Source organism: Sphaerodactylus townsendi, linkage group LG03, assembly GCF_021028975.2.
Source record: "Sphaerodactylus townsendi isolate TG3544 linkage group LG03, MPM_Stown_v2.3, whole genome shotgun sequence".
Taxonomy (NCBI): Eukaryota; Metazoa; Chordata; class Lepidosauria; order Squamata; family Sphaerodactylidae; genus Sphaerodactylus; species Sphaerodactylus townsendi.
In genome coordinates this window covers 7,648,154-7,675,516 of record NC_059427.1, presented here as the reverse complement: position 1 = coordinate 7,675,516, position 27,363 = coordinate 7,648,154, and the positions used below count along the sequence as shown (strand labels likewise).

The window sequence follows — 27,363 nt, the reverse complement described above, 5'->3', positions numbered from 1 at the left end:
CAGACTTTGTTAGGATGGTGAGACTTACAAGGTTCCCCACCCACAACTTGGCAAGTTCTCCTGCCAGTTTTGGTGTCACACTTGCTGATTCTCTATAATCTTACTTGTATTCTCAGTGTAGGAAGGAAGAGAGGGGAGGCATTGGGGCCTGGCAAGATGTCAGTTGCTTCACCTGCTTCAGGCTCAAATTGAAAATTGCTGAGGCCTAGCGATTTCTTCAGTCACTTATGATCCAACTTTTAGTCCAACCACCAAGCACTGTTTACTCAGTTCACTTCCAGTAAGAGCTAGGTATGCCAAGTTTCTTGCTACAGCAGCAATCTTCCCTGATGCCTCTGGCACCTCAAAGTAGGTATCAGAAAAACAGTGAAACGTGTGTGTGTGTGTGTGTGTGTAGTCATGCTAGTATTGCCCTTGCATACAATGTCATTTCCAGTGAAAAAAGATGCAATGTCATGAAGTCAGGGGGGTGCTTTTGGTTTAATCATGTTTTTGTGAATCCTAGAGCCCCCCCCCCCCCCCGGGAAATCATGACATCACTTCTAGTTTCCACCAGAAATGATGATGTACATTCACATGAGATACCTGCCTCCAAACTGCTCTTAGGGCAGGGGTCTGCAACCTGTGGCTCTCCAGATGTTCATGGACTACAATTCCCATCAGTCCTTGCCAGCATGGCCAATTGGGAGCTGGGAGCAAAAATCCTCCCCCCCCCAAGTTCCTGTATTATTGGCCTGGTGATGATGTCTCTCTGTCCCCCTTCTCCCAAATAGCACAATAGTACAGCGTTCTATTGTGATCTCTTCTCAAATGCAGAACCTGCTCTCATGAGGGATTCCAGCCTCCAGGTGAGACTTGGGGATCCCCTGGAATGACAGTTCATCTCCAGACTACAGAGATGAGTCACCCTAGAGAAAATACTAGGTGCTTTGGAAGGTGGTCTCTATGGCATCGTAGCTCTCTGAGGTCCCTATCCAGCCCCACCCCACCCCCGGCTCAATTCTTCAAATCTCCAGGAATTTCCCCATCTGTAGCCCAGCTGGTAACCTTCGTAATGCAACGATCCTCACCCCGTCGCAAAAAATTGCAAATACCAAATGGAGAAGGATTGCTGATTTAATATGAACAGAATATATTCCTCATTTTTGGAAGAGGATGGTATATGGGTCTCGCGGGCCCTATTGTAGAATGTACCTGTTTTAAGATTTTTATGTTTTTTGTATGACTTTATGTTGTTCACCGCCCTGAGCCCTCCGGGGATAGGGCGGTATAGCAAGTTTAATAAATAATAAATAATAATAATAATAATTTGCCGCACCTACAAGAGTTAAATCCAGAGAGTGTTGTCCCCACCCCACCCCGGAAGTCCTTTCTGAAAATGGCAGAGCGGCTGTGCGGAAGCCTCGTCCGCGTCAGAGAGGAGGTCTGAGCCAGGAGGTGAACTTGACGAGATCACTTCCGGTTACGTCTCTTCCTGCCCGGCAGGCTGGGAATTCCCTGGGAAGGAGGGTGATTGTGGGGGATTTGGGTGAGTCGGGGGAGCAGGGCAGGGCAGGGCAGGGGGCTTCACCTAGAAACAGTTGTAACAAGAAAAGAGGAATGGTTGGGGGAGAGGATGACAGAATGTACAAAAGGAAATAGGGTTGCCACTTATCTCACCTGACCAGGCGGAGGATTTACGGTTGCCAACTCTTAAACTAGCTCCTACTGCTGTGCCTTTAAAGAGCACAGTTCACTCTGCATTGGGCACCCGCTGCAAATAATTGACTAGATGCTGATTGTTAATGGCAGAGTTGCCTCTGTTAGTGGCAGAGGAGTGGGCCAGACTTGATGGAGGATCACTGCCCACATCAGTTGGCAACCCTTGCTAGTAAGGGGGAGCTGCAGAATGGGTGGGGGCTTTGGGTGGGGGCTTGTCTCTCTCTTATCAAAGCGGCACCATCCAGGCAAACTGAACGATCTGCTTCAACAGAGCTGAAATCCCTGTCCTTGAAGCCACCAGGAGTTGGACGAATGTGGCTTGATCTGGCTCAGCTGGGCGGAACAAAAAATGTGACCGGTCTGGTTTCTCAGAAAACAATCCATCCTGTCTGTACCTCTGGAACTCTTTTCCAGGTGGCAGATTCAAAACAAACCACAGAACGTATTTCTTTCTTTTTTTACGGGATTATCTACTACAGGCTGCTACCCCAGTCCCTGCCTTAGAAGGGTGTGAAAAGTTATTAGACCTAGTCAAACTTAGCAGTCATTTTGACATGGAGACATCGATTATCAGTCATGTCCAAGTAGACCATAGTGACTTTGATGGACTGAGGGGTCTACTGTGGCATAAAGCAGCTTCATGTGTCAAAGATGGGCTAGAGCCCTCCGGGGGTTGGGCGGTATAAAAATCCCATAAATAAATAAAATAAATAAATAGATGGAACTTCCACGTTCAGAGGCTGTGTACATCTGAATAGTAAATGCTGGAGAACCAAACATTATGGGGAGCTCTGTAACCTTTGTGCCTTGCTTGTGGGATTCCTGGAGGCACCTAGTTAGCTTTGATGGCAGAGAGGGCCATGCCTTGATCCAGAAGAACACTTGTTTTAATTTAATTCTTCCATTTCTGGCATGTGGGAAACAGTTAGCTTGCTTGTGGGATTGCAATGATCTGTGTTCAAATCCTCACCTTGCCTTGAAGCTTGTTAGGGGACCTTGGGCCAGTTATTCAGCCCAACCCACCCCGCAAGGTTATTGGAAGATGGGAGAAGTATGCATACAACAATTTAGTATTTGAAAGAAGCAATGAAGACAAACATCTTGCATATTTCAGGAAACCATATCCAGTGAAGAGATGAAAGAAACACTTTTGCCTCTTCCCTGGATATGGTTTTCATGATTATTTTATGAATATTTATGGGCACCGCCTTGGGGACCCTGGTTGGGTGGAAAGGCACCATGCTTACAACGCTCCTTTCCCTTCCTCTCCCCACAACAAACACCTTGTGAGGGAGGTTGGGCCTGGAGAGTTCAGAGAGAACTGTGACTAGCCCAAGGTCACCCAGCAGGAATGTAGGAGTGCGGAAACACATCTGGTTCACCAGATAAGGCTTTGCCACTTGGTGAGAGGGAGGGAGAGAGAGAGAACTTACATCATTATCCTCTCCTCCATTTTTGAGAGTGGGTGACTGTGCCAAGATCACACCCCACGCTCCCAAGAGATCCGTGGAGATTTGAACTTCAGCCTCCCAGATCCTATTCTGATACTCTAACCCACCTAACACATTGAACAGGAGAAGAGTTTTGGATTTTTACTCTGCTTCTCGCTACCTTTAAGGAGTCTCAGAGTGACTTACAAACTCCTTTCCTTCTTTTCCATGCAACATACATTTTGTGGAGCAGGTGGGGCTGAGAGAGTTCGGAGAGAATTGTGATTGGCCCAAGATCACCCAGCAGGCTTCATATGGAAGAGTGGGGAAACAAATCCAGTTCACCAGATTAGAGTTCACTGCTCTTAACCACTACATCAGATCTTTCAAAGCCGCAGGTTTATTTTTTAAAAAATTTGAAATCTGAATCTGTTTGTCATGTCCATCTATCTTGCAGAGATTCCCCCTCCCAGTCATAGAAGCAGTGTCTGTACCTTTAAGAATAGACTGCCCTCTGAGTGGCTATTGTGGGATAGCTAGGCAACCACAACAGTATTGCCAGTCCTTCCTTCCTTCAGAATTCCAAACAAACAGAGAGCAGGGTTTAGTATTCCTTCACTCCTGTCCTCGAAGGCAGACACTGTTACTTCTGTATATTTATATCTTACCTTGCTGATCTACCCATTTGCTCTCTGGTATTAATTCTCTCCCATTAAGTGGTTTAGTGTTTTAGCCTTTTGGTACATTGCAGGGGTGGAGAAGAAAGCTTTGGCCAAGCACAGGATACATTTGCTCACGTGCCTGCCCGCATTTTCTTTTCATCCAGGGAGAAGGCCCTTGCTTTGCTCTTGGACAGGGCACCTCCCTTTCATTCCCCCTTTGAGAGCCTTTGGTGCTGAAAGATTATTCGGGGATGAAAACAGAGGAGCAAAATCAAGGAGGCTCCAAAAGCATGGAGGGATTTGAGCGGACCTGGAAAAGCCCTCAGGTCAGCCAGAGAGGCTGCATCAGAGAGTTCCTGCAAAGGATGCCCCCACAACAGATCAAGGAGGAAACCGGGGAAGGTCTCCTTCAGCGCTGGGAAGTCCAGTGGCAGGAGTTTCTGAAGACCATGGAGGCTTCTCACTCAGGCTGCGGGGTCCCGCAGTTGCTGGAGGAGTCCACGCCCTGGGACGATGCCAAGGCCTTCCTGGCCTCCTTTGAGCAAGTGGCTGAAGCCTGCCAGTGGCCCAAGGAAGAGTGGGTGGCCCGTCTCCTGCCGGCCCTCAGCGGGGAAGCCAAACAGGCTTATAGCAGGCTGGATCTGCGAGACAGAGAGGATTATGGGAAATTGAAGGCAGCCATCTTGCGAGGGGATGCCGTGAGCAGAGAGAAGAAGCGCCAGCACTTCCGGCATTTCTGCTACCTGGAGGCTGAGGGGCCGAGAGGGACGTATAGCCGGCTCCAGGAACTCTGCCGTCGATGGCTGAAGGTCGAGAGGCACTCCAAAGAGCAGATTTTAGAGTTTTTGATCCTGGAGCAGTTCCTGACCATCCTCCCACCAGAGGTCCAGAACTGGGTGAGGGAACGTGAGCCAGAGACCTGCTCCCAGGCAGTGGCCCTAGCCGAGGACTTCTTGCAGAGGAAGCGAGAGGCTGAGAGGCAGCAACTGCAGGTGAGAGATACCAGGAAGGGTCATTATCTTCAAGAGCCAGCCTCTCTTTTGGAAAGGGCAGTTGCAGATTCAGGGACTCTGTGGCCCTGTTCCTCTTTCCATTTCCCCAAATCAGGCATTTCTAGATAATGTGGCCATTGCTTTCACATCCTGCATGTGAGCTCCCAAAGGCACCTGGTGGGCCACTGCGAATAGCAGAGAGCTGGACTAGATGGACTCTGGTCTGATCCAGCAGGCTTGTTCTTATGTTCTTATGTGCTGGGGCACTCTTTTGGGCCATGAGGGATAACATCTGTGCACACAGAGGAGGCTTCCTGATGAATCTCTGTATGCTGTTCTGCTCTGGCTTGCATCCTTCCAAAACTGAAAATAAGGACTCTCATAGTGATTGTGTTATGGTTGAGAATGTATGGATCAATCCTCTCCTCAGAGATACAGCAGAAATACTCTGATATAGATGAGTGTGCCTGTTAGGCCCCTGCATGGGCTGCATTTGTGAGCTGCTTCTGGTTAGGAGGATCACAAAGGAACTGATTCAACCTCCTCTAAGGGGAATTCTTTCCATTCTTAAAAGAATTCTTTTCAATCAGGTCGGAACTTTTGAAACGATTTTCAGGCATATCTTTGATTTTGTTTGTTTGGCTTAGAGATTTATATTCTGCCACACAGCCTATCACGTTTCCGGGTGATCCAACAACCAGTCTTTTAATTTTTTTGAATGTGCAACTAGACACAAACTGTGTAGTTCCAAAAGAATATCTGTGCTGTCCAGGAATTCAAGTCTTCCCTCTTGGGATAGGAGAGAAATAATCAGAACTGGGCATTTGGCAGCCTCTAGAAGCAAACAGATGCAAAGGAAAGGCACAGATGTGCTACGTGTCATGCTAATGGCCATCCTATTCCCAGTGTGCAATTCCTCTGTTTCTAAAAAGAGGCCAGTCAAGTGGAAGGCCAGAGCAGAAAAAGCCCATCTCTGGTAACCATTGGAAGTTGGGGACCCACCTAAGTGGACATGTGGGTATGCACCAGAGTAGTCAGTCTTTTACTCTGGGGATGTCCAGGACTGGGACTTGTCCTGGAGCTCCCAGCCTCACTTACCCCGGGAGAGCCAGACCAGGGGAACAGGAACAGAATTCATCAGGATGCCGCAGGGCTAGGTGGTGGAAGCTGACGAGGGTGGAGGGAGGCGACAGTCCAGGGCCTTGGTGGCGAACCTTTGGCACTCCAGATGTTATGGACTACAATTCCCATCAGCCCCTGCCAATTGGCCATGCTGGCAGGGGCTGATGGGAATTGTAGTCCATAACATCTGGAGTGCCAAAGGTTCACCACCACTGGTCCAGGGGAAGCCAGAGAAGAGGACTTCTTTCAGGGAGCCAGACAAGAAGGCTTCCTTCAGTCAACACAGCAGAAACCAGGCTGGGGAACTGAGAGTGGGGCAAAAACCTGAGCAGAGCCAGACTCCCCCCTCATAAGCACTGAACACAATATTCCAAGTGAGGTCTAACCAGAGCAGAGTAAAGCAATAGCCGCGCATTTCGTGATCTGGACACTATACTTCTGTTGATGCAGCCCAAAATCTCACGTGCTTTTTTAGCTACCCTACTATACTTCTAACTCATATTCAGAGTATGGTCTACTAAGACTGCTAGATACTTTTTGCACATACTACAGCCAAGGCAAGTCTCCACTATGCTATTTGATGTTTTTTCCTACCTAAATCCGGAACTTAACATTTATCTCCACTGAAATTCATCTCATTCATTTTAGTCCAGTCTTGCAGCCTGTCGAGATTATTCTGTATCCTGATTTGATGCTGGCCTCTCCCAATAAAGTGAACTTGGGTACTAGGACTAAAGGAAGACCTTTTCAGAGGCGCACCACACTGAGCTTGATGGACCCATTGTCTGACTCTATATAAAGTAGTCTCATGCATTCTTCCCCTGAAGGAGATCTTCCCTTGCTATTCTAGGTGACGACACCATTTGAGGAGGTGGTTCTGAGCTTCTGTGAGCCGCAACCAGTGTCATCTGGCCACGCTTATCGGCGGCTGCATCAGGATGCAGAGGAGTCCAAGAGTGGAGATGTGACTGTGCTGAGTAAGAATTTCTTGGTCCTCCAAATTACCAGGGTGGGACGTGGTTTCAGGTGTGGCTTCTTTCTGGTCAGACCCCTTTCCAGAGTGTAAGAGCCAACTCTCCAGTCTCCAGGTTGAGATCAGTGTTCAGAAAAACCCCTCCTGAGGGCCTGTAGACAAGTCTCGATGTGACTTCTCCAGCTATTTTGCACCTGAGTGGTGGCAGCATCCGGTGCATTTTATTTGCTTGACCACTTTTTACCATAATGGTCTCATGAAAGAAATGAAGCTAGCAAATAGCTTTTATTAGGAGCTGATTTCAGAGGGTAGCTGTGTTGGTCTGCAGTAGAAGAGCTGGGTCTGAGTCACAGCAGCACCTTAGAGACTGCAAAGATTTGGGGGTGGGGGGCGGGATGAGCTCTTGAGACCCAAGGCTTGAGGGAACTCAGCAAAGAAGGAACTCAGAGATCCCTTTGTCAGATACAAGTAGCAATGGATCTCTGAGTTCCTTCTTTGCAACATCCTTCCCTCTTCCTACTGGGATATAAGAACTCCAAGATCTCCATTCCAACTTCTGTCTGATGAAGGGAGCTTTGACTCGCAGAAGCTCATACTCCGAAAATCTTGCTGCCTCTAAGATGCTACTGGACTCGGATCTAGCTGTTCTTCTAGGAGCTGGAGCTTGTGAACATCCAACTCTCCCATTTCACCTTGTTCGTTGTTGAAGTTCTATCCTGTTGCAGAGAGAAGGAAGCATAAAATGAACTTGTGGAACTCTTTGCTACAGGATGTTGCAATAGCCACTAGTTTATTGGGCTTTAAAGGCTAGGCAAGTTCACAGAAGAGAGGCCTGTTGATGGCTGTTAGCTGCATCCTCCATGTTTAGAAGCAGTAGCCCTCCGCAGAGCAGAACTTGGGGAGCGCCACAACAGGCAAAAGCGCTGGCCTCTGTACTGTGCTTGTGGGCTTCTCACTTGGCTGTTTTATGAAAGGTGGACTAGATGGGTCCCTTTAAGGATATAAGAACCTCTTTGGCATTCTTCAAGTTGATCTTTCCTCCTTGGGCTCTATGGACAATTGAAGTAGGTAGCAACTCTGGACTTTCTATAAGGGGGTAGATTTGAGTCCATTAGCACCTTAAGAGACCAACAAGATTTTGGAGCTATGAGTTTTCAACAGTCTAAACTGTCTTTGGCTCTTGAAAGCTTATACTGCCAACATCTTGTTGGTTTCTAAGGGTCTGCTGACCCTGACCTGGATAGCCCCAGACTAGCCTGATCTCGTCAGATCTTGGCTGCTGAGCAGGGTTAGCCCTGGCTAATATTTGGATTGGAGATCTCCAAGGAATGGCAGGGTTGTGCCACGGAGGCAGGCAATGGCAAGCCTCTGAACATCTCTTGCCTTGAAAACCCTATGGGGTAACAGTCTGCTGTGAGATGCCAGGGGGGAGGTGGGAAAGGCCCTGCTGGACTCTAATCTAGCTCTTCTGCTCCAGCCCAAAATGGCTACTCTTGACTGTCTGTAAGGGAGTGCATAGTAGTGAGTATCTGTCCACAGAGCCCCATTTTTTCTCTCCCTTTCATCCAGGCAGTAAAGGATGGATAAGCCTCGAGGGAGAGGAGAGGTATGCAACAGCAGAGTCAGAACGATTGCAACCACATGGGACATCAGTGTGGAGAGGAGCGGAGAATGTCACACAGTTCTGCCCACAGGAAAACACACCTGGGACTCAGCAGGAAACTCTCCCCATGCAGGAAGTTGATGCGTCTGTTGCATTTGGAGAATCTTTCCAGGATCTTGAAGAAGATGCATTCCAGCGAAGAGTCCACACTGGTAAGAGACAAAATATCTGCAATGCGTATAGAAAAAGATTCAGTCCAAGCTCGGTCCTCATTAAACATGAAAGCGTTCACACGGGAGAAAAATCGTTTATGTGCTCGGATTGCGGGAAAAGATTTGGTCAGAAATTGCAGCTGATTGGGCACCGCAAAAGATGTGAAAGTGAGAGGCCTCACAAATGCGCCACCTGTGGAAAAAGATTTTCTCGCAGCTCATACCTTAACACTCATCAGAGAATCCACACTGGGGAGAGGCCGTACGAATGCTTGCGCTGCGGGAAAAGCTTCAGCCAGAAAGCCAACCTTAATACACACCGTAGGATCCACACAGGCGAAAAGCCACATGAATGCTTGGTTTGCGGGAAAAGATTCTCTCGCAATACATGCCTTATTAGACACCAGAGAATCCACACAGCACGCTAGCTATATGTATGCATGGACTGATGGGTGGATGAAAATTTTAGGGGGAGGATTGGTATTGCTTATGGGGAAACAGTTTGGAATAAGTCTTGGTCAGAAACTATGTGGTTTTAGATGCTGTACAACATCTTGTCGCCTATCTTCTAATAATAACTGCTAACCCAATAAAGAATGTTCTTAATTTCCGCCATGGCTATTTTGCTTTTTTAAGAACATTTGTGGGAGGGAATGGTGGGGAAGGTGCTTTCAGGGGTAACCTTGGCCAGTATTTTCTGAAAGCCCAAATTCATTGGAAGCAATTCCCGCAAAAACTTCAATTGAGAACAACCAAAATTCATAATCTGTGCGTACAGATATACATTAAAAAGAGGCTCACGACATCATGGATGTATATACATTTATTGGCGATACTTATATAACTTCTCATAATAGATTTTTCCAAAGCAGGTCACAGAGCTAAAAAAAAATAAATCAAATCATAAAAAATATTAACATTTCGGTATCAGCAGCAGATAAATCCACAACCCTCAGCCCTGTTAAACATTAAAAGCCTAGCTGTAAAGAGCATTTCTACCTATCACTAAAAAGAAGCCAAGGAAGGGGACAGGCAGACTTCTTCAGGAAGTGAATTCTAGAGAAATGCAAGGTGGCTATCCTGGAAGTAACTGCATTGGCAATTTTTCCATTCTCTATGGTAAATACCATAGAGATTGGGAGATTCCTAGAGTGCCACTCAACACGGTGCTGTCTTTTCAGCTGCTCTGTTGAGTACAGGTTGGGGAGAGGGAGCATGGCTGGCCAACTGCCATCCCTAGTCCTCACTGGTGGATCTGAGGCAGCTAGAGTGGGGTTCATATGAGAGGAAATGTCAGCAAATCCAACTCTGGTATATGTTGCACACACTGGCTGCTGATACTACATTGCTACCATATCCTCTCTTCAACAGCTAATTTGCCCAAGGGGCACTTTGTTCCCCAGCAGGGAATTCTTAGACCCTATGAGCCTTTTTTTACTATATGCCTGCACTCTCCTGGAATTATGTCAAGCAAGCAAATGTGAGAGATTGCCCTTACTAGTGAATTTATTGTGCGGTTTTAGTAATTTTTTCATGATGTTTTCTGGGTTTGCTGGTCACGTCGAGGGGCTCTGGAAGACACAGTAGATCTCAGCCACTAGAAACCTAACACATGACCTTTCCTGACTTCTGGTTCAAGTGGCATGGCCTGCAAGCTTTTGGCCCATCTCACTAGTCATGAGGGCGAGTTGTGTGATGCATTCTGTGCCCAGTGCCAAACAGGGCTGCTTCTCTGAGTTCCTGTGGAATCTTCCTCTTGGTTTGTGAGCACATGAAGCTGCTTTGAATTGAGTCAGCTACCTGGGCCATCTGGTCCAATTCTGTGGTGGGCAGGGGTTCACTGGGATCTCAAGAAAGTGTTTTTCTACTGTAGGTGGGGGACATCTCAGATGGGTGTCTTCTCCACCAATAGCAAGGAGGCAGGAAATCGTCATCAAATTAGCCGTGTCACTTCCTGTCTTCCAAGGCCATATTTGTCCAGTATTTTTTCCTGCCTAGCAGGGAGTGCTAGTGTTTAGGAGAGGCTCCTAGGTAGATAACGTGTGTGTGTGTGTATGCGGTGTGTTTGATCAGGAGTTGGATGTGCTCCTGATTGAAGAACCGTGGGGATAATTCTGGCTTTTCAACGGTCGGTTCTTCAGTGTCTGAGAACCGGGCACCTTCTGCATCCTCATCCCCTTCCCCCTCTATCTCCTCTTTCTCGTCCTCTTGTGAGGCAAGGGGGTCTCTATTGTGAGCCGCAGCTGCGGTTCCCGCAGAGCAGGTTATGGCTCTGGTAGGGAGGGAAGAGGTTTTGTTTAAAGCGGCTCGTTGCTCTCTATCGTCCAGCGCTTTGTCAGATGTTCTCTGAGCATTTGCGCGAATGCGGGGGGGGGGCGTTGCCAGAATGAAATGTCGTCGTTAGCGACCACCTGAGATTGCGCAAGCGCATCCGGCTGCTCCGGATCGCTCTCCTCCCCACTGTTTGCCCGGGCCCCCGGTACCTGGTGTTGAAGAGTCACCGCGCCCTCAGCCGCCTCCTCGGGGGGGTGGGGTGGTCGGTGGGTTGACACAGCACTCCGGATCCCGAGCGGGGTAGGAGGAACTGGTCTGGGAGCCGCCGTCAATGGCCGCGCCCTGGGAAGGCGTCAAGCTCCCCGGCAGCTTCTTCTTGCTTTTTTAGGCGGCGGAGGGCCCTCCCCGGCTGGCCCTGCCCCTGCCTTACCGGTTTTCTTTGGGGCTGTGCGTCCCTCGGGTCCAGTGAGGGTGGCGTGTTGCGCCCTCCCTTGGCCGCGCGGGTTCCTTCAGCCGTCGATCTGGGCGAGAAGTCCCATGGCGGAGGAGTGAAAAGAGCCCGGACGCCATCTTGGTTTCATGGCGCGTCAAAAAAAAGGCGGAAAACTAACGTTCTGGCTTTTAACAGCTCTCCAGCGGTTCAGCTGTGCTTGCCTGTCCAGGCTTTGGTGAAGGCTGTTGTTATTTCCTTCCTTTAGAATGCATTGCTGCGTCAAACACACCGCATACACACACACACACGTTATCTACCTAGGAGCCTCTCCTAAACACTAGCACTCCCTGCTAGGCAGGAAAAAATACTGGACAAATATGGCCTTGGAAGACAGGAAGTGACACGGCTAATTTGATGACGATTTCCTGCCTCCTTGCTATTGGTGGAGAAGACACCCATCTGAGATGTCCCCCTTACCTACAGTAGAAAGACCCTTCACAGTAAGTATTCAATGGACCCTTCTCAGTGCTTCTACTTGAGATGCCCTTTTAACTAGAGGTGGCCAAGCAAATTGGGTACTCTTTCCTGAGCAAGAAGAGGCCTATTCCCTGATGAGATCACTGGTGATCTGCAAAGCATTATTTTTTTTTTACCATCAGAATTTCTACCCACAGGACTGTACCACAGCAGACCATGGGTAGAGGATTGCATTTCTGGACCCTTCTCCGTGTGAAAAGTACCTTTCAAGTAGAAAATTAGCATGGCAGTCTGGAGTCTGGGCCCTTTTTCGCTGCCACATGGTGTACTGGTTAAGAGGAGTGGATTTTAATGTGGAGAACCAGGATTGATTCCTCACTCCTCCACATGAAGCCTGCTGGGTGACCTTGGCACAGTCAGTTCTGTTGGAACTCTCTCAGCCTCACCTACCTCACAAGGAGTCTGGGGGGGAGGAAAGAGGAAGGGAAGGAATTTGAAAGCCTCTATGAGACTCCTTACAGGAGAGAAAGGTGGGATATAAATCCAAACTCTTCTTCTTTTTGATCAATTCCACTAATAAATTAAAAGGTGCCCCTGACTAATCAGGGAACAGATTTAAGAAATGATAAATTAGAGTCAAGCTACGTGATATGATTTTTAAAGAGTTGGGTCTGGACTCACCAGACCAGACTTTTAAAAAATCATACTGCATTGTTCCTCAGACCTAGCTCATTAGTAGTTGTAGCATGTATTTTGAAGTTTACACTAATCAACTAAATGGTGCTCCTGTGTAATTAGAGTGAAGATTAAAAAAACACAAGTTGTTAACAGAAGCATTTACATGACAAGGCCTAACTCTCCATTGCATTACATTTCCTGAGTCTATCCACAGATCGAGTCAGCAAAGAAAGTCTGGGACTTCCATGCTCAGAACATAATTCCCAGGCAGGGGAACTTGATTGGGATTGTGGCGATGGTATGTGAACAGGGGGAGCTTACACCTCTCCTCCATGTTTTTTTCCTCCAAAGTTGCTACTTGCCCTGTTGGAGAGACTTAATGTTTGCTCAAGAGGTTGCACCAATCATACAAGTAGATTTTCCCAATAGGGCAAATAAGTAGCTTCCCAGAGCCATTATTAAGCCCTGTTTCCATACCTACCACATTCCCGATTCCAATCAGGGTCCAGCACATGAGAATTAAATTCTGAGCATGGCACTTCAGGCTTTGTCTGTTGACCAGAGCTGGAGATAAACCTGGGGAAAGGATAATGTGCAGGTGATCCCATGAAGAGGCATCCCTCGTGTTGTTTTTTTTCACACAGGAGAGATTGTCTCTTCCAGGATGCTGTGCTGTTGTGCTTCATAGCATCTCAACACAAAGATGGAAGTTCCTTTTTTCTTTCAGAATGGCTTATACTGTGCTTATCCAATTGCTTAGTGTTGTTTAATTGAAATGCTGCCCTATTTTACAGCTAGCAGTTAAAATTCATCAAGTTCTCCTTGGGGTAGGGAGTGGCACTCCAGGACAAAGCGAATTATGCCTATTAGAATATGAAATCTTAACCGAGAATCCAAATAAAATAAAAGTCTAGCAGCACCTTAAAGACTAACAACAGGTAAGGAGATCTTTCACAGCTTGCTTGGCTCTGAATGGTTCTGCTATGTCTGGATCCCTTTAAATAGCTCTGGGACAAGCCAAGGAACATGCTTCAAAGAGAAATAATACAGCTACCTAGATTCATCTTCACAATGGAGTGTCTTCCAGGTATTACTATATCTTAGACTTGTCAAGTAATAGATGTTTGGGAGGGTACTAGGTATGGCTCAGTAGTAGAGCATCTGCTTGGTAGGCAGGGGGGTCCCAGGTTCAATCTCTGACATCTCCAATTGAAAGGATGAGGTAGACCAAGGGTCTAACGCAGGTATAGGCATGTTCATTTAGGGAGGAGCCACCTGACTCAGTGGCAGAGCATTTGCTTGGCTTGCAGAAGGCCCCAAGTTCAATCCCCATTGTCTCCAATTAAACTGATCAAGTAGAAGGTGATGTGATAGTCCATGTCCTAAGACCCTGTGAAGACACTTCTAGGCTGAATAGACGAGACTGACCTCGATGGACTGAGAGTCTAAATTGGTAAAAGGCAGTTTCATATGAGGAAAGGAAAACTAGCCATCTCACATCCATGAGGGTAGAGAATCCTAGAGGAGGAGATTTTGAGGGGAGGAATAGGATTTCCATAGGATTGCTGTAGCCCTCCCTTGATTTCTCAGAGCCTCCTAGTTTGTCCCTACATATTGGCTGGGAGAAAAATTGCACAACAGGGCCACTCACAGAAACCAAGGCCTTCACACGCTCCAGAGTCTCTCTGACTACCGGTATGTAGGGAAATGCAACTTTGTAAATTAAGCAATAAAAGGGGGGAAGGGAAGACAAAAACTATTTTAAAAAGACACGATGAGGATTGAGTATGCTCCAGGAGGCTAAAGGAGCAATGCCAGGGTGGAGAAGAGTTGTGGAAACCTCTGAGAGCACAGAGAATACTGGTGGGAAATGTTTTGGGATGTGGGGAATCTTTTTCCAAAGCGTGGTTTAATTGTTAAGAGCAATGGACTCTAATCTGAGAGTTCTCTCAGCCCCATCTGCCTCACAAGGAGTTTGTAAGCCACTTTGAGATTCCTTGCATTTCAGAAAACGGGGGGGGGGGGGGATCCAAACTCCTCCTCCTCCTCCTTATCCCTCTTCTACAATTCAATTAGCTTGTTTAAATATGATATTTTTATCCCATCCTTTTCCCAAAGAACCCAGAACATCATACATAATATCCACACACACACACACACACATTGTGTGGTAGATTTGTGAATGACTCAGGTTTACCCAAAGTGAGGATTCGATGCCAGGTTTGTTCTAGTTGTTACACTGGGAGCCTTATGCAACAGTGTGAAGAAGCCCCAACTAGCTTGCTTCCCTCCCTCCCTCCCTCCCACCCACCCACCCAGGAAAGAAGCCATCTTGGAACCTTTATATCAGTGGTGGCGAACCTATGGCATGGGTGCCAGAGGTGGCACTCAGAGCCTTCTCTGTGGGCACGCACAAACAGAGTCCCCCACACACACATCTAAGCTGGCCTGGGCCGCTGGGCTCAATTATTAGCATTAAACCTGAGACCTAGTTTTGGGGAAGCAGTGTAAGTAACCCTGTTAAGCACTGTTAAACCCCACTGATTTTCATGCGAAGAGCTAAAGCGCGATCCTTTACCTGGGAGTAAGCTCAGTTGCTGGCAATGGGGCTTGCTTCTGAGTAAACCCTCCTAGGGTCGTGTTTCACCCGTTGGAAGAGTTGCACGGTTGCTTCAAAGCAAAGCCACCGACTACCACCAAGCTTACTCCCGAGTAACATCTCAGAGCCAACTGTTTTTCTAAACTTAAACCTCAGTGTTCAGGTTAAATTGCCGGCACTTTGCAATAAATAAATGGGTTTTGGGTTGCAATTTGGGCACTCGGTCTCAAAAAGGTTTGCCATCACTGCTTTATATCCACCCCGGAACCTGATTGGCCTTCTGGGTTCAACTGACATCTCAGGCTAGGAGGAGTTCTTTCTCGCCAATTGTACAGCAGGACTTTAAAGGGCTGTTGGTTTAAATGGTCAGGAAACGTGAATTTGAGCAGAGGAATTTGCTTCATGCTTAACATAATTGTTGTAGTGGAAGGTGGAGCCCCTAAATAAAATCCATAAGCCCCCACTTCATTGTTTTAGAAAATTGTAACATGGCAGAATGGGTGTTTGCCCCTTCCCCCAGCTTTCTGAAAAGTCATTGAGAGGGACATCATAAAAGGTTGGGGGAACAGCTCATACCTCAAGCCACCCTGTAGTTTTCATACTGTCTTCTTGCCAGGAAAAAAACAACTCATCTGATGAGGCTACTAATCTGGACAGAGTCCAGAGACCCTGGCATCTCTGGATAAAAAGATCTGAAGAAGCAAGATCCTAGAGCAATCTGCTCATATCCATCCCACCAGCAGCCTGTAATGGCACAATGCATTCTACTATCTGAGGACTCTGCCATCTTTATCCTACTACTCACATAGTCCACACATCAATCTAGGGGACTTCATTGTATTCCATCTGTTTTCCAACAATTGACTTGGACTGTGTTCAGATATCACGATAAACCTTGGTTTGTTTCAACCATGGTTTGAAACAGTAAACTCTGGTTAGTCTGCCAGATGTAAATGACAAATCCCAGTTTGTCCACTACTTGTCTCCTCTCTGACTTCTAGCAGGGAAGAGCCATGATCCACCTCTGTGGCCTTCAGTGGCAGTCTGCTCAACAAACCATGGTTTGTGAATTCACATGTCACAACAAACTGTGGAGGCTGTGGACTTTGTGGCAAACAAGGTGAGGTGGGCGAACATACTGAGTTCAGTGACCATGATCGCTCATGAGCCATGCTGCAGAAGGCCTCACCTCTCCTCTGTCCAGCATGAACATCTGCAGAACAGTTTTGCTGCTATGCAGCCTTGGCGGCATTTCAGTTTCATTTCATTCTGCTTTTTATGTCTGTGCAGTAGGTGAAACCGATTCTCCCCCAGGGTCATGGATGGTCAGGTAATTGATGACATGGAAGGGGTGGGGGAGAGGTACATTGACTCCTATAATGCTGTACAAAAACATGGACTTAAAGGAACGTCAAATGTATTGTTGAAGGCTTTCATGGCCGAAATCAACTTGTTGTGGATTTTCTGAACTGTGTAGCTGTGATCTGGCAGGTTTTGCTCCTAATGTTTCTTCCGCATTTGTGGCTGGCATCTTCAGAGGTATGCCATGAAGAGAAACACATCACACCATGACATATCTCTGAAGATGCCAACCATAGATGCAGTTGAAACGTTTGGAGCAAAAACTACCAGGCCATGGCCACACAGCCCAGAAAACTCATAACAGCATAACACCAAACAGTATAACTTTTAAAAAAAGTTTTAATGTATAATCACTGGCTGATCAGTTGGATCACTGTTTGTTTATATGACCGGCTGCCAAGCAGTGAGGGAGGGGGAAACTAGTGCTCGCATGTGTGAAATACTGCTGGTTTCATTGTACCTTAGTGTTTTGATACATGAAAAGAAACCTGATGATCAGGTTCAAGCTCATTGCCCACAGCTGAACAGCCCATCAAAAATTTGGCCCCGTGCTTGGAATCAGCGAGCAGAATGTTAGTTAAATGGGCAATGTTCAAGTATCTTAAAACAACCATATTTAAGAACTTCAAAAGAGACCTGCTGGATCAGACCCATGGTCCTTTTTGTTTAGAAGAAGAGTTTGGATTTATATCCCCCCTTTCTCTCCTGCAGGAGCCTCAAAGGGGCTTACAATCTCCTTGCCCTTCCCCCCTCACAACAAACACCCTGTGAGGTAGGTGGGGCTGAGAGAGCTACGAAAAGCTGTGACTAGCCCAAGGTCACCCAGCTGGTGTGTGTGGGAGTGCACAGGCTAATCTGAATTCCCCAGATAAGCCTCCACAGCTCAGGCGGCAGAGCTGGGAATCAAACCCGGTTCCTCCAGATTAGATACACGAGCTCTTAACCTCCTACGCTGCTCCTAACCTCCTACGCCACTGTTTAGCATCCTATCCCACCCAGTGGCCAACCAGTTTCTCTTGAGGGCCAGTAACAGGCCATAAAGGCTGAGGCCTTCCCCTGATAATGCCTCCCAGCACTGGTATTCAGTGGTTTACGTCCTCTAAATGTAGATGTGATCTTTAGTCACCACGGCCACTGATGGATCTATCCTACATAAATCTACCTAATCCTCTTTTAAACATGTGGTTAAGAAACCAGCTACAAACCCTAGTTTGAAATCTTGGTTTCTTTTATTGATTTTCTGACAGATGTTTGGCAAGCAAGTGGGAATGTTGGGAGAATCAGTCACCAGGAAATCTCAGACCAAGCAGAGTCCCACAGGGCATCTCCAGGAGGAGCAGCAGAAAACTTTTCCTGGTGCCAGCAAGTAGCTGAAACTTTTGAAATTCTTCACGGGGCAAAGATGCCACAAGAAAACCAGCTAAGGAACCTCATAGGTAAATCTGTTTGTTGTGGAGTGCACAAGGAAATCCTTGATGATAGCTCGCGACTGCCTAAACCAAAGACTTCCCCTGTGATTGGAACAGCTTTAAAACAAAACTCAGACGAGGAGATGTTATACCAGTGTACTGAGTGCAGCAAATGCTTCGCGTTCAAGAAACACCTGATCGTGCACCGGAAAACCCACATTGGGAATACCCTCTATGACTGCTCGGCATGCGAGAAGAGGTTTGCTTGGGTATCGGACCTTACCCGCCATCAAAGAATCCACACAGGAGAGAAACCCTTCGCCTGTCCACTGTGCGGCAGACAGTTCAGCTCCCACTCCAGCCTTATTAATCATAGGAAAACCCATGGAGGGGAGCGGCCATTCCAGTGCCCAGACTGCGGGAAAAGGTTTGTCTGCAAATCTCACCTCACGAGACATCAAAAAGTCCATCTCGATAGGAAATCATACGCCTGTTCCAAATGCAGCAAAAGTTTTTGTCAGATCTCACTTCTTATCCTCCACAAAAGCACGCATGCTGAAGAGGAACTCCTTTCTCAGCCCCTAGAGACACTGGACTTCCAGCCTGAATCTCTGTAACACATTGAGGTTCATGGATTGTCTTGTTCCCCTCTTAACTGATTGCAATACCTTCACATTTTTGTGCCACCTTTGAGATCTTCCTCTTCAGAGTCAAACTACGCATGTGGGTGTTTTAGGTGCTGTGTCCCGGTTTCCTTAACTCGCCGCAAATGTGGAAAATGGCTTTCAAAAATAAAAGCAAGGCCCAACAGGTTTGGTAAGCCACTGTGGGCAGGGGGAAGGTTTCCTGCCCTCCTCCTCAACCATTTTCCCATGCCAAAACAGCACTGTGAGGGTTATTTCCTCATTTTGCTGCTCCACATGCATACAATACTCAATGAGGAGAAGCAAAAGTGGGGACATAGCTCTCCACTCAGTGCCATTTCAGCCAAGGGGGAGGGAGGCAGGAAACCCTCCATCCCATGCAGCGGCATTCCAAGCCCATTTGTGCTCTCTTTTATTAAAAAAAAAAAAGCCTTTCCCCTTCATTTCCTTTTGGCTGCGAGGAACCTGGTTTGAAACCAGGGAATGGGGCGGGGGGGCGGGGGACGGGACCTGGGCCCAGCTCTTTCAAAACCCAGATGTGTAGTTTTGCCCTCACATGTTAAAATCTCAACAGAATGCTGTTTTTATTCCACTTTGTTCTCTAACTCTTTTGCTGGTTTTGTGTACCTCTCTGTCACTTTCCGGTTTGATACCTCCATTTCTTAAATCTGTTTTTAAAAGGCAAAATTTCATTCATTTTGGTTTTAGAGCAGGCCTGGTTTCCCCCCCTGTGGTCCTGTTCGTTGTGATTTTTCTTGCAGCTTTGCTATATCTTCCTTTCTTCAGACACTTGGCCAGGAGTATAGTGAAAAGTTGTCAGTCTTGATTTTAAAGCTATTTGCAGTATCCACCACTGAGCAGATTTATTCCAGTTAAAATATTAGACTTGAAAAGTATACTGTAATTTCTTTGATGGGGGATCTGGGTTCTGCCCTTTCAGTTGATGACACTTTGTACAGCACTGTGGAAAAGGATGATACGTATGAATCAATAGGTTTTAATAATAAATTCAAAGTTTATTTTTCTTTTAAAAATGTGTTTGATTTTGAAAGCAGCAAAAGAAGAGTTTCAATTTATACCCCACCTCTCTCTTCTATAAGGAGTCTCAAAGTGTCTTACAAACTCCTTCCCTTCTTCTTCCCACAGCAGATACTTTCTGTGGCTGGTGGGGCTGAGAGAGTTCTGAAAGAACCATGACTAGCCCAAGGCCACCCAGCAAGCTTCATGTACAGGAGTGGGGAAACAAACCCAGTTCACCAAATCAGAATCTGCCGTTCATGTGGAGGAGGGGGGAATCAAACCCAGTTCTCCAGATTAGAGTCCGCCAATCTTAGCCACTACACCATGTTGGTGGTGGGTAAAGCATAGCTGGGAAAAGGAGTTTCCAGAGTACAAAAAAGTGTGGGAGACAGCTCCAGCTGAGGTATGGGAAAATGCATGTTTGTCTTTGTTGCTCAGAGTACCTTCTAATGTTCTCCTCTCAGCCACTGCATGCAATGTATATGTGAAGTGCCCTCAAGTCACAACTGACAGGGCAACCCCATAGTTTCCAAGACAAGAGTCAGTTAGAGGTGGTATGCCATTGCCTGCCTCTACTGTACACAATAGCTGAACAAAATCGGCCTGACACATGACATGGCGTTATCAACAGAGCTGGAGAAAACCTTCCCACCTCTTTAATGTAGGTTTTCTGTGTGGAAACAGAAGTGGAAGGTTTTCACAGCATGGCTGCCAAGAAGATTGTTGGGTTCCCCCCCCCCCCCTGTGCTATTTTTGTTTGTTTGTTTTTTTACCATTAAGTCATGGGTGACTTACAGCAACCCCACAGTGTTTTCAAGGCAAGAGACATTCGGAGATGGTTTGCCATTGCCTGCCTTCGCACTGCACCCCTGGTGTTTCTTAGAGGTCTCTCATCTAAATGTAGCTTAAATTGTTCCCTTCTCCATTTTCTCCTGACAATGTCCCTGTGAGACAGGCTAGGCTAAGAGGATGTAATTGGCCCAAGGTCACCTAGTAAGCTTCTATGCAGAATGTGAACACTGAGAATCCGCCCACTGGTCCATTCAAGTCAGTTTAGTCTACTCAGACTGGCAGCAGCTCACCACGGTCTCAGGCAGCGAGTTTTCACATCACCTATTCCCTCATTTAAAAAAACAAACCTGAAGATGCTGTGGATAGAACCTGGGTCCTTAAGCATGTCAAGCAGATGCTCTACCACTGAGCCACAGCCCCCTTCCTAAATGAACCTGCTTTCACCTGAGTGAGACCATTGGAGATACTGGGGATCGAACCTGGGACCATCTGGATATCAAGAAGATGTTCCCACTGAGCCACAGGCCCTCCCTGTGGATTTGAACCTGGGTTTCCCATATTTTCACCTGGCACACTAATCACTATCCTGCACTGGCTCTCTAATGCTGGCAGAGACAAGGGCCTCGCTCTAGCTCTTTGCAGGAACCCACAGGAAATAATAGGGCCCTCGGTATATAATCCTACAACCTTTGGGATTGAACATCTCCTACTAACTGGCTTGTGCCTCAGCCTGGGGGAATAGCTTGTAGCTAAGCACCATCCCTAGGCCCTGCCTGCTCTCTGGTTCCTGATCCCTGGATCATGTGCTGTTTGTTCTTGCTGGCCTGCAGTTCTTCAACATTCAACAGAGGGTGGCTCAGTGCTAGAGCATCTACTTGGCATGCAGGTGGTGTCAGGTTCAATCCACAACATCTCCAGTTAAAAGGACCAGGCAGTGAGAGGACCAGGTGATGTGAAAGACCTCAACCTGCATCCCTGGAGAGCCACTGCCAGCCCGAGTAGACAATACTAACCTTGAGGGATCAAAGGTCTGACTGAGTATAAGGCAGCTTCATGTGTTCATGTGCTGCTCCATGAACCCAGTGGCTCGAGGACTTTATGACTTTGTCAACAATTGAACATACAACATAAAGATAACGATGGTACCTGAATGTATATTTTTGGTATTTGGAAACCTTTAATAGATGCTTAATCTGTAGAGTTGCTACCACTATCATATTTTGTTATTTTTATTGCTGTTTGGAATAATTAATTTTTAAAAATGCTTCTCAGTTTGCCAGGTAGAGAACAAGATACTGTCCCAACCTGATACTCCACTAACTACATCGGAGAGATTTTCACTGCTGTTGTATTTGTTTCAGGGGTAGCCATATTAGGTTGCAGTAGCACAATTAAAGTCAAGGCCAGTAGCATCTCAAAGACCAATAACATTTTCCAGGGTATAAGCTTCTATGCTCTGACCTGGATGGCCCAGGCTAGCCCAATCTCAGAAGCTATGCAGGGCTGGCCCTGGTTCACGCTTGAATGGGAGACCACCAAGGAAGTCCAGGGTCACTATGCAGATGCTGGCCACAGCAAACCATCTTTATTTATTTGATTTCTAAACCGCTCTCCCCCTAGGGGCTCAGGGCGGTGAACAACAGTGATAAAAACAGCTTAAAAACATAACATAAAAAACTAATGGTTCTTTGAACATCTCTTGCTTTGAAAACCCTGAGGGGTCACCATAAATTGGCTGCAACTTACTTCACATAACTAGTTTTTGTGACACATTGTCAGATAACCAGACCTCTGAATCCACCTACTAGGTACCAGGGAGGTATCTAACACAGTGAACTTTGATTCCTGAAAGCTTATATCCTGGAAAATTTTGTTGATTTTTAAAATGCTTCTGGATCAAGACCATGTTGCATTAATTGTTTAATCACTGAGAACCAGCAGCCTGTTTAGTAGCTATTCTCCCTGAGGTATGAATATTTTAAAGAAGGCAGAGATAAACCCGCAAAGAAGAGGATGAGGAGTCTCCTGTAAGGAGACTCAAAGGGGCTTACAAACTCCTTTCCATTCCTCTCCCCACAACAGACACTTTGTGAGGTAGGTGAGGATGACAGAGTTCTGAACAAACTGGGACTTGCTCAAGATCACCCAACAGGAATGTAGGAGTGGGGAAACAAATCCAGTTCACCAGATAAGAGTCTGCTGCTCATGTGGAGGAGTGGGGAATCAAACCAGATTACAGTCCACTGCTCTAAACCACTGTGCCACACTGTCAAGGGGGCTACCATGCAGTTATGGCTCCTCCAAGATCCACCAGCATCTGCACCACAGAGAAACTTTTACATGCAGACAGTCCCAAATTCAGTCCTCAACACCTCTCCTTAGAGGATCTCTGATGTATATTTTGTGCCTACCTGTCACAGCCAGTGTAAACAAACTGAAACATGAGGTCAGAAGACCTAAATAGCCCTGGTATAGAAGAAGAAGAGTTGGTTTTCATACTCCACAATTGCCTTTCCTTATCCTTCCCGCAACAGGCACCTTGTGAGGCTGGAGGGGCTGAAAGAGTTCTGAGAGAACTGTGACTGGCCCAAGGTTACCAAGCAGGCTTCATGAGAAGGAGTGAGTAATCAAAGTCAGTTTTCCAGATTAGAGTCCACTGCTCTTAACCACTACACCACGATGGCTCTCTTATACTCAAATAGAAACATACATATGCAGACACACACGCCTTGATAAAACTGCAAATAATTTTTATTTCAGCATGAAAAAAACCAGATTTCCTTCTGCTAGATAGCACCTGTCTTGATCAAGTAAAACATCTTCTTGGTTTGCCAGAACCCAGTCCAATGACAGCCTATTGGAAAAGAATTTCAGAGTATTGCCACGGTATTGAAAAAAGCAAAATCAAGTGGGGCTGAAAAGGGGAATCGGGGAGGGGGGGGTGATGCCACCAACAGGGTGCAAATTCCTTCAACTCCAACATGAGTGTTCCAGGATGAACCTACTTGTAAAAATAGTCACAAGCATTGATTCAAGCTCAGCTTGGCCTTACTGAAAATGGACAAAGAATGACCAAGCTGGGGTCTCTTTGTAATGGTGCTTTTTTTTTTTTTTAAGCTCCGGTCTACACTCAAACTTCTCTAAGACTCACTTCGACAATATTTTCAAGTTCTAGACCTCGAGTACTTCGCTGTCCCATGAACCGAGAAAAAGGGATGCTGAATCAGCCACCTGGGAATTCACTACCTAGGAAAGTGATGAGCTCCCCATCACTGGAAGTCTTTAAGCAGCAGCTGGACAAACATTTGTCTGGGATGTTCAAATCTAGGCTGATCCTGCATCAACTCTATGATCCTATGACAAGATCCAGAGGATTTAATGGGATTTAAGTAGTTTGATTCTCTCAAGAAAAAAACCCAGCTCTTTCTTAATGACACATCCCAACCTTTGAAGTACAGACAACCCCCTCTTTTAAACATAACAGCCTTGCTGGATCAGACCAGTAGTCCATCTAGTCCAAAATCCCATCCCACACAGTGGCCAACCAGTTCATCTGGAGGGGCAACAACAGGGCATAGGGGCTGAGGTTTTCCCCTGATGTTCCCTTCTGGCACTGGTGTTCAGAGACTGACTGCCTCTGAATGTGGAGATTCCCTTTAATCATCATAACGAGTAGCCAGTAACAGACATGACAGGTTAAAAGTTATTGTTTTCCTTTGCAGTTGCCACCTTTCTCTCTGGGACTTAAGGCAGATTACCAGTAAGACAAAAAATTGTCAATCACTAAAAGTCCTATTTTGAAACAATAATGGGAAACTTACGGCGGATTCCCCAACTCCTCCCAACAGCTTCTGTGTAGGTTTGTGATTTTCTGCCTAGTTAGCTACTACTAGGTCTGCCCAACAAAAATTTCTTTAGTTCTACTGACAATAAGAGAGAGAAAGAGCACTGCCCCCCCCACCCCGGCCCTTTTATGAACCTTCATAATGACATATTAACTCTTCCAGGACTATATCACTCTCAGAAAGAGGCAGAAATCTCACCTTCGAATGATCCCTTAGAGGTCAAAAAATTAATTAAGCTGTAGCTAGAAAACTATCAGATCAATGAGAAATGTTCACTTCAACATTATTTTATGTTCATATCCTCCCCTATCCTGGCAAGCCTCATCAGCTTAACCTCATTCTTCATATCCTGTTTTTGAGTAGCATTGATTTGCCCCAGCTAGTCCCATCCTGTCAGATCTCGTAAACTAAGCGGAGTCAGCTCTGGTTAGTCTTTGGATGGGAGACCACTAAGGCAGTCCGGAGTTGCTATACAAAGGCAGGAAAACCACTTCGGTTTGTCTTGTGTCTTGAAAACTTGAAAGATCTCCATGAGTTGGTTGCAATTTAGCAGCAAAGAAAAATAAAAGAAGATGACACCCGCCCCCCCCAGGAATTAAGAGCATTCCAAAATGCAACCTCCTCCTCCCTGTTTCAGACTAAAGGGGTATACCCCAAATAATTTTTACCATATGATACTCCACCCTGGCACTTGGTTAGTAAAGAAAACAACTGGATTTTAATTATGACTTAACCCCCCCCCTCCTCCCAATTACACTAAAACAGCCATAAATCTTTCCTAATATCAGAAACTTGGGACTTTGGCAAACATCAATAGCTTCAAGAGCAGCTACTGCATACTGGATCATGAAACTGAGATTCTGATCTGTTCCCTTTCTCGTTTCATTGCCTAGGGGGACTCCACTAAACACTCAGAATCCAAAATGAGTTGGTGTCTTCCTTGCAGGGGTAACATCAAGACGGTCTTTTCTCAGAGAAGGAACGAGCTGGTGGAATTCTTGACAGCTTACAGACAGCAAAAAAATAAAGACCACATTAGCCCCCCCCCCCCCTCCAATTTATCTTTGTATGTTTCAAGGGACTGCTTTTCTTAAGCTGTGCCTGGCCAGATGTAAGTCTTGGAGAGATCCTCTCTCCTTCATTCTGGAAGGGAGGAAATATCTCTGAAGAGTCACAAAGCTGGCCTGGGGTGGAGTCCTCTTGATCCATCTGCCCTCACGTATTCCTCTGCCTGCAGCCTACAGTTAACAGTAACTAAGCTTCTCGGTTTGGATTGACTAGCAAAATCCTATTCATTTTTAAATAATAAGGCAGCAGGAAAAGAGGAGGAAGCAATATGAGACGTATTGGCTCAAGGCATGACCTTCCATTTGCAGGAACTGAGCAAGGCTGTCAATGATAGGATATTTTGCAGGTCTTTTATTAATAGAGTTGCCATAAGTCAGAAGCAACTTGATAGCAAATTAATACACACAAGCATCTCAATTTGAATTGACTAGTAAAATTCCAGTTCCTTTTAAAAGGATGCTCTGGGAAAAAGATGTAGCTGTTTTTCCATGAGTGCTAGAAATGTCTTTCCCCAAAGAAATAAGGTAAAAGTACTGTAAAAGTGCCATGCCTTGTTAAGAAAGGAAAGGTTGAGCTGGTGATGAACTTGCTACATGACCTTTGCAAGTTCATCCCATGGAGATGCTCAGGAATTCCCTTCTGTGTGGATTCTCTGATGACTAATAAGGTTTGAGCTCTGAGTGAAACTTTTCCCACAGTCCAAGCAACGGTATGGTTTCTCCCCCGTGTGCGTTCTCTCATGGGCAACGAGACTGGAGCTCCCTCGGAAGCTTTTCCCACAAACTGAGCACTGGAATGGCTTCTCGCCAGTATGGATTCTCTGATGGGTGATGAGGTGGGACTTGTAGCTGAAGCTTCTTTCACATACGGGACACTGGAAAGGCTTCTCTCCAGTGTGGATTCTCCTGTGTGCACTGAGACGGGAGCTGACACTGAAACTTTTTCCACACTCGGAGCAGTGATACGGCTTTTCGCCAGTGTGGATCCTTTCATGGCTCACCACCTCTGAACTGCGCAAGAAGTTCTTCCCACAGTATGAACACTTGTAGGGCTTTTCACCAGTGTGAGCTCTTTCATGTGCAAGGAGATCTGAGCTCTCGCTGAATGTCTTCCCGCAGTCCAAACAGACAAACGGTCTTTCTCCAGTGTGGCTTCTCTGATGTTTCCGAAGGCGTGAGCTGACGCTGAAGGTTTTCCCACATTCCGAGCATTCATATGGCTTTTCCCCCGTGTGGATTCTCTGGTGGCTATTGAGGTATGAACTCTGACTGAAGCTTTTTCCGCATTCTAGGCACTTGTATGGTTTTTCTCCTGTGTGAATTCGATGATGGGTAATGAGATTTGATATGTCACTGAAGCTTTTCTCACACACTGAACATTGGTATGGCTTGTCACCAGTGTGGATTCTCTGGTGGCTCACCAGACCCGAGTTGCGTCGGAAGCTCTTGCTGCAGTACAAACACTTGTACGGCTTCTCTCCAGTGTGAGTTCGCTCATGAGCAATTAGCCCAGACTTTACACTGAAGCTCTTGGCGCAATGAGAACACTTATAGGGTTTCTCTCCAGTGTGAGTTCTCCTATGAGCTATGAGACTCGAGCTCACACTGAAGCTCCTCCCACACTCAGAACACGTGTATGGTTTCTCACCCGTATGGGTTCTCTCATGGACAATAAGGCGGGATCGAAGGCTGAAGGCCTTGCCACAGACCGAACACTTGTGAACTCTCTCGCCAGTGTGATCTGAACCTTGGCCCACATTTCCCTTGAGGACTATGACCTTCACAGGCATCTCACCCTCCTGGGCTTCTTCTTCAGTAGAGGCTTCGTGGAGATCTTTGTAGCCCTCCGCTAATGGAATGGATTTGCGCATCCTCTTCTGTGGGGGCTTTCCCCTTGTCTTCTGGAGCATCTGACCATTGGACGCAACTCCCTCTTTGCATAATAGGGGAAAAGTTTCGACACTGACCACAGATGCCTTGTGTGGCTCCTCTGTTTCATTCTTATTTGGATGATTAATCCCCACATTGCTTTCACTCGTGTGTGAATCATCTGAGGGAATATGAAGAG

General features: G+C 46.5%; 2 protein-coding genes across 3 annotated transcripts in view; one reads left to right on the top strand and one right to left on the bottom strand.

The window, feature by feature from the left end:
- Nucleotides 1-1,464: 1,464 nt before the first annotated feature.
- LOC125428664 (zinc finger and SCAN domain-containing protein 22-like) lies at nucleotides 1,465-19,605 on the top strand. Its single transcript, XM_048489157.1, has 5 exons — nucleotides 1,465-1,528; nucleotides 3,958-4,785; nucleotides 6,758-6,884; nucleotides 8,450-8,695; nucleotides 17,766-19,605. The coding sequence occupies exons 2-5, from the start codon at nucleotides 4,045-4,047 to the stop codon at nucleotides 18,542-18,544; spliced, it is 1,893 nt and encodes a 630-aa protein (XP_048345114.1). The 5' UTR covers nucleotides 1,465-1,528; nucleotides 3,958-4,044; the 3' UTR covers nucleotides 18,545-19,605.
- A 3,511-nt stretch (nucleotides 19,606-23,116) lies between these two features.
- LOC125428610 (gastrula zinc finger protein XlCGF26.1-like) overlaps nucleotides 23,117-27,363 on the bottom strand; it is a 57,284-nt gene continuing 53,037 nt past the window's right edge. Inside the window, exon 7 of one of the 2 annotated variants that reach the window (XM_048489026.1) lies at nucleotides 23,117-26,788. In XM_048489026.1, the coding sequence (XP_048344983.1) occupies nucleotides 25,922-26,788 (867 nt within the window). In that variant the 3' untranslated portion in view covers nucleotides 23,117-25,921. Of the gene's footprint in view, nucleotides 27,346-27,363 lie in introns of both variants that reach the window. The other variant, XM_048489024.1, reaches the window with a different exon arrangement.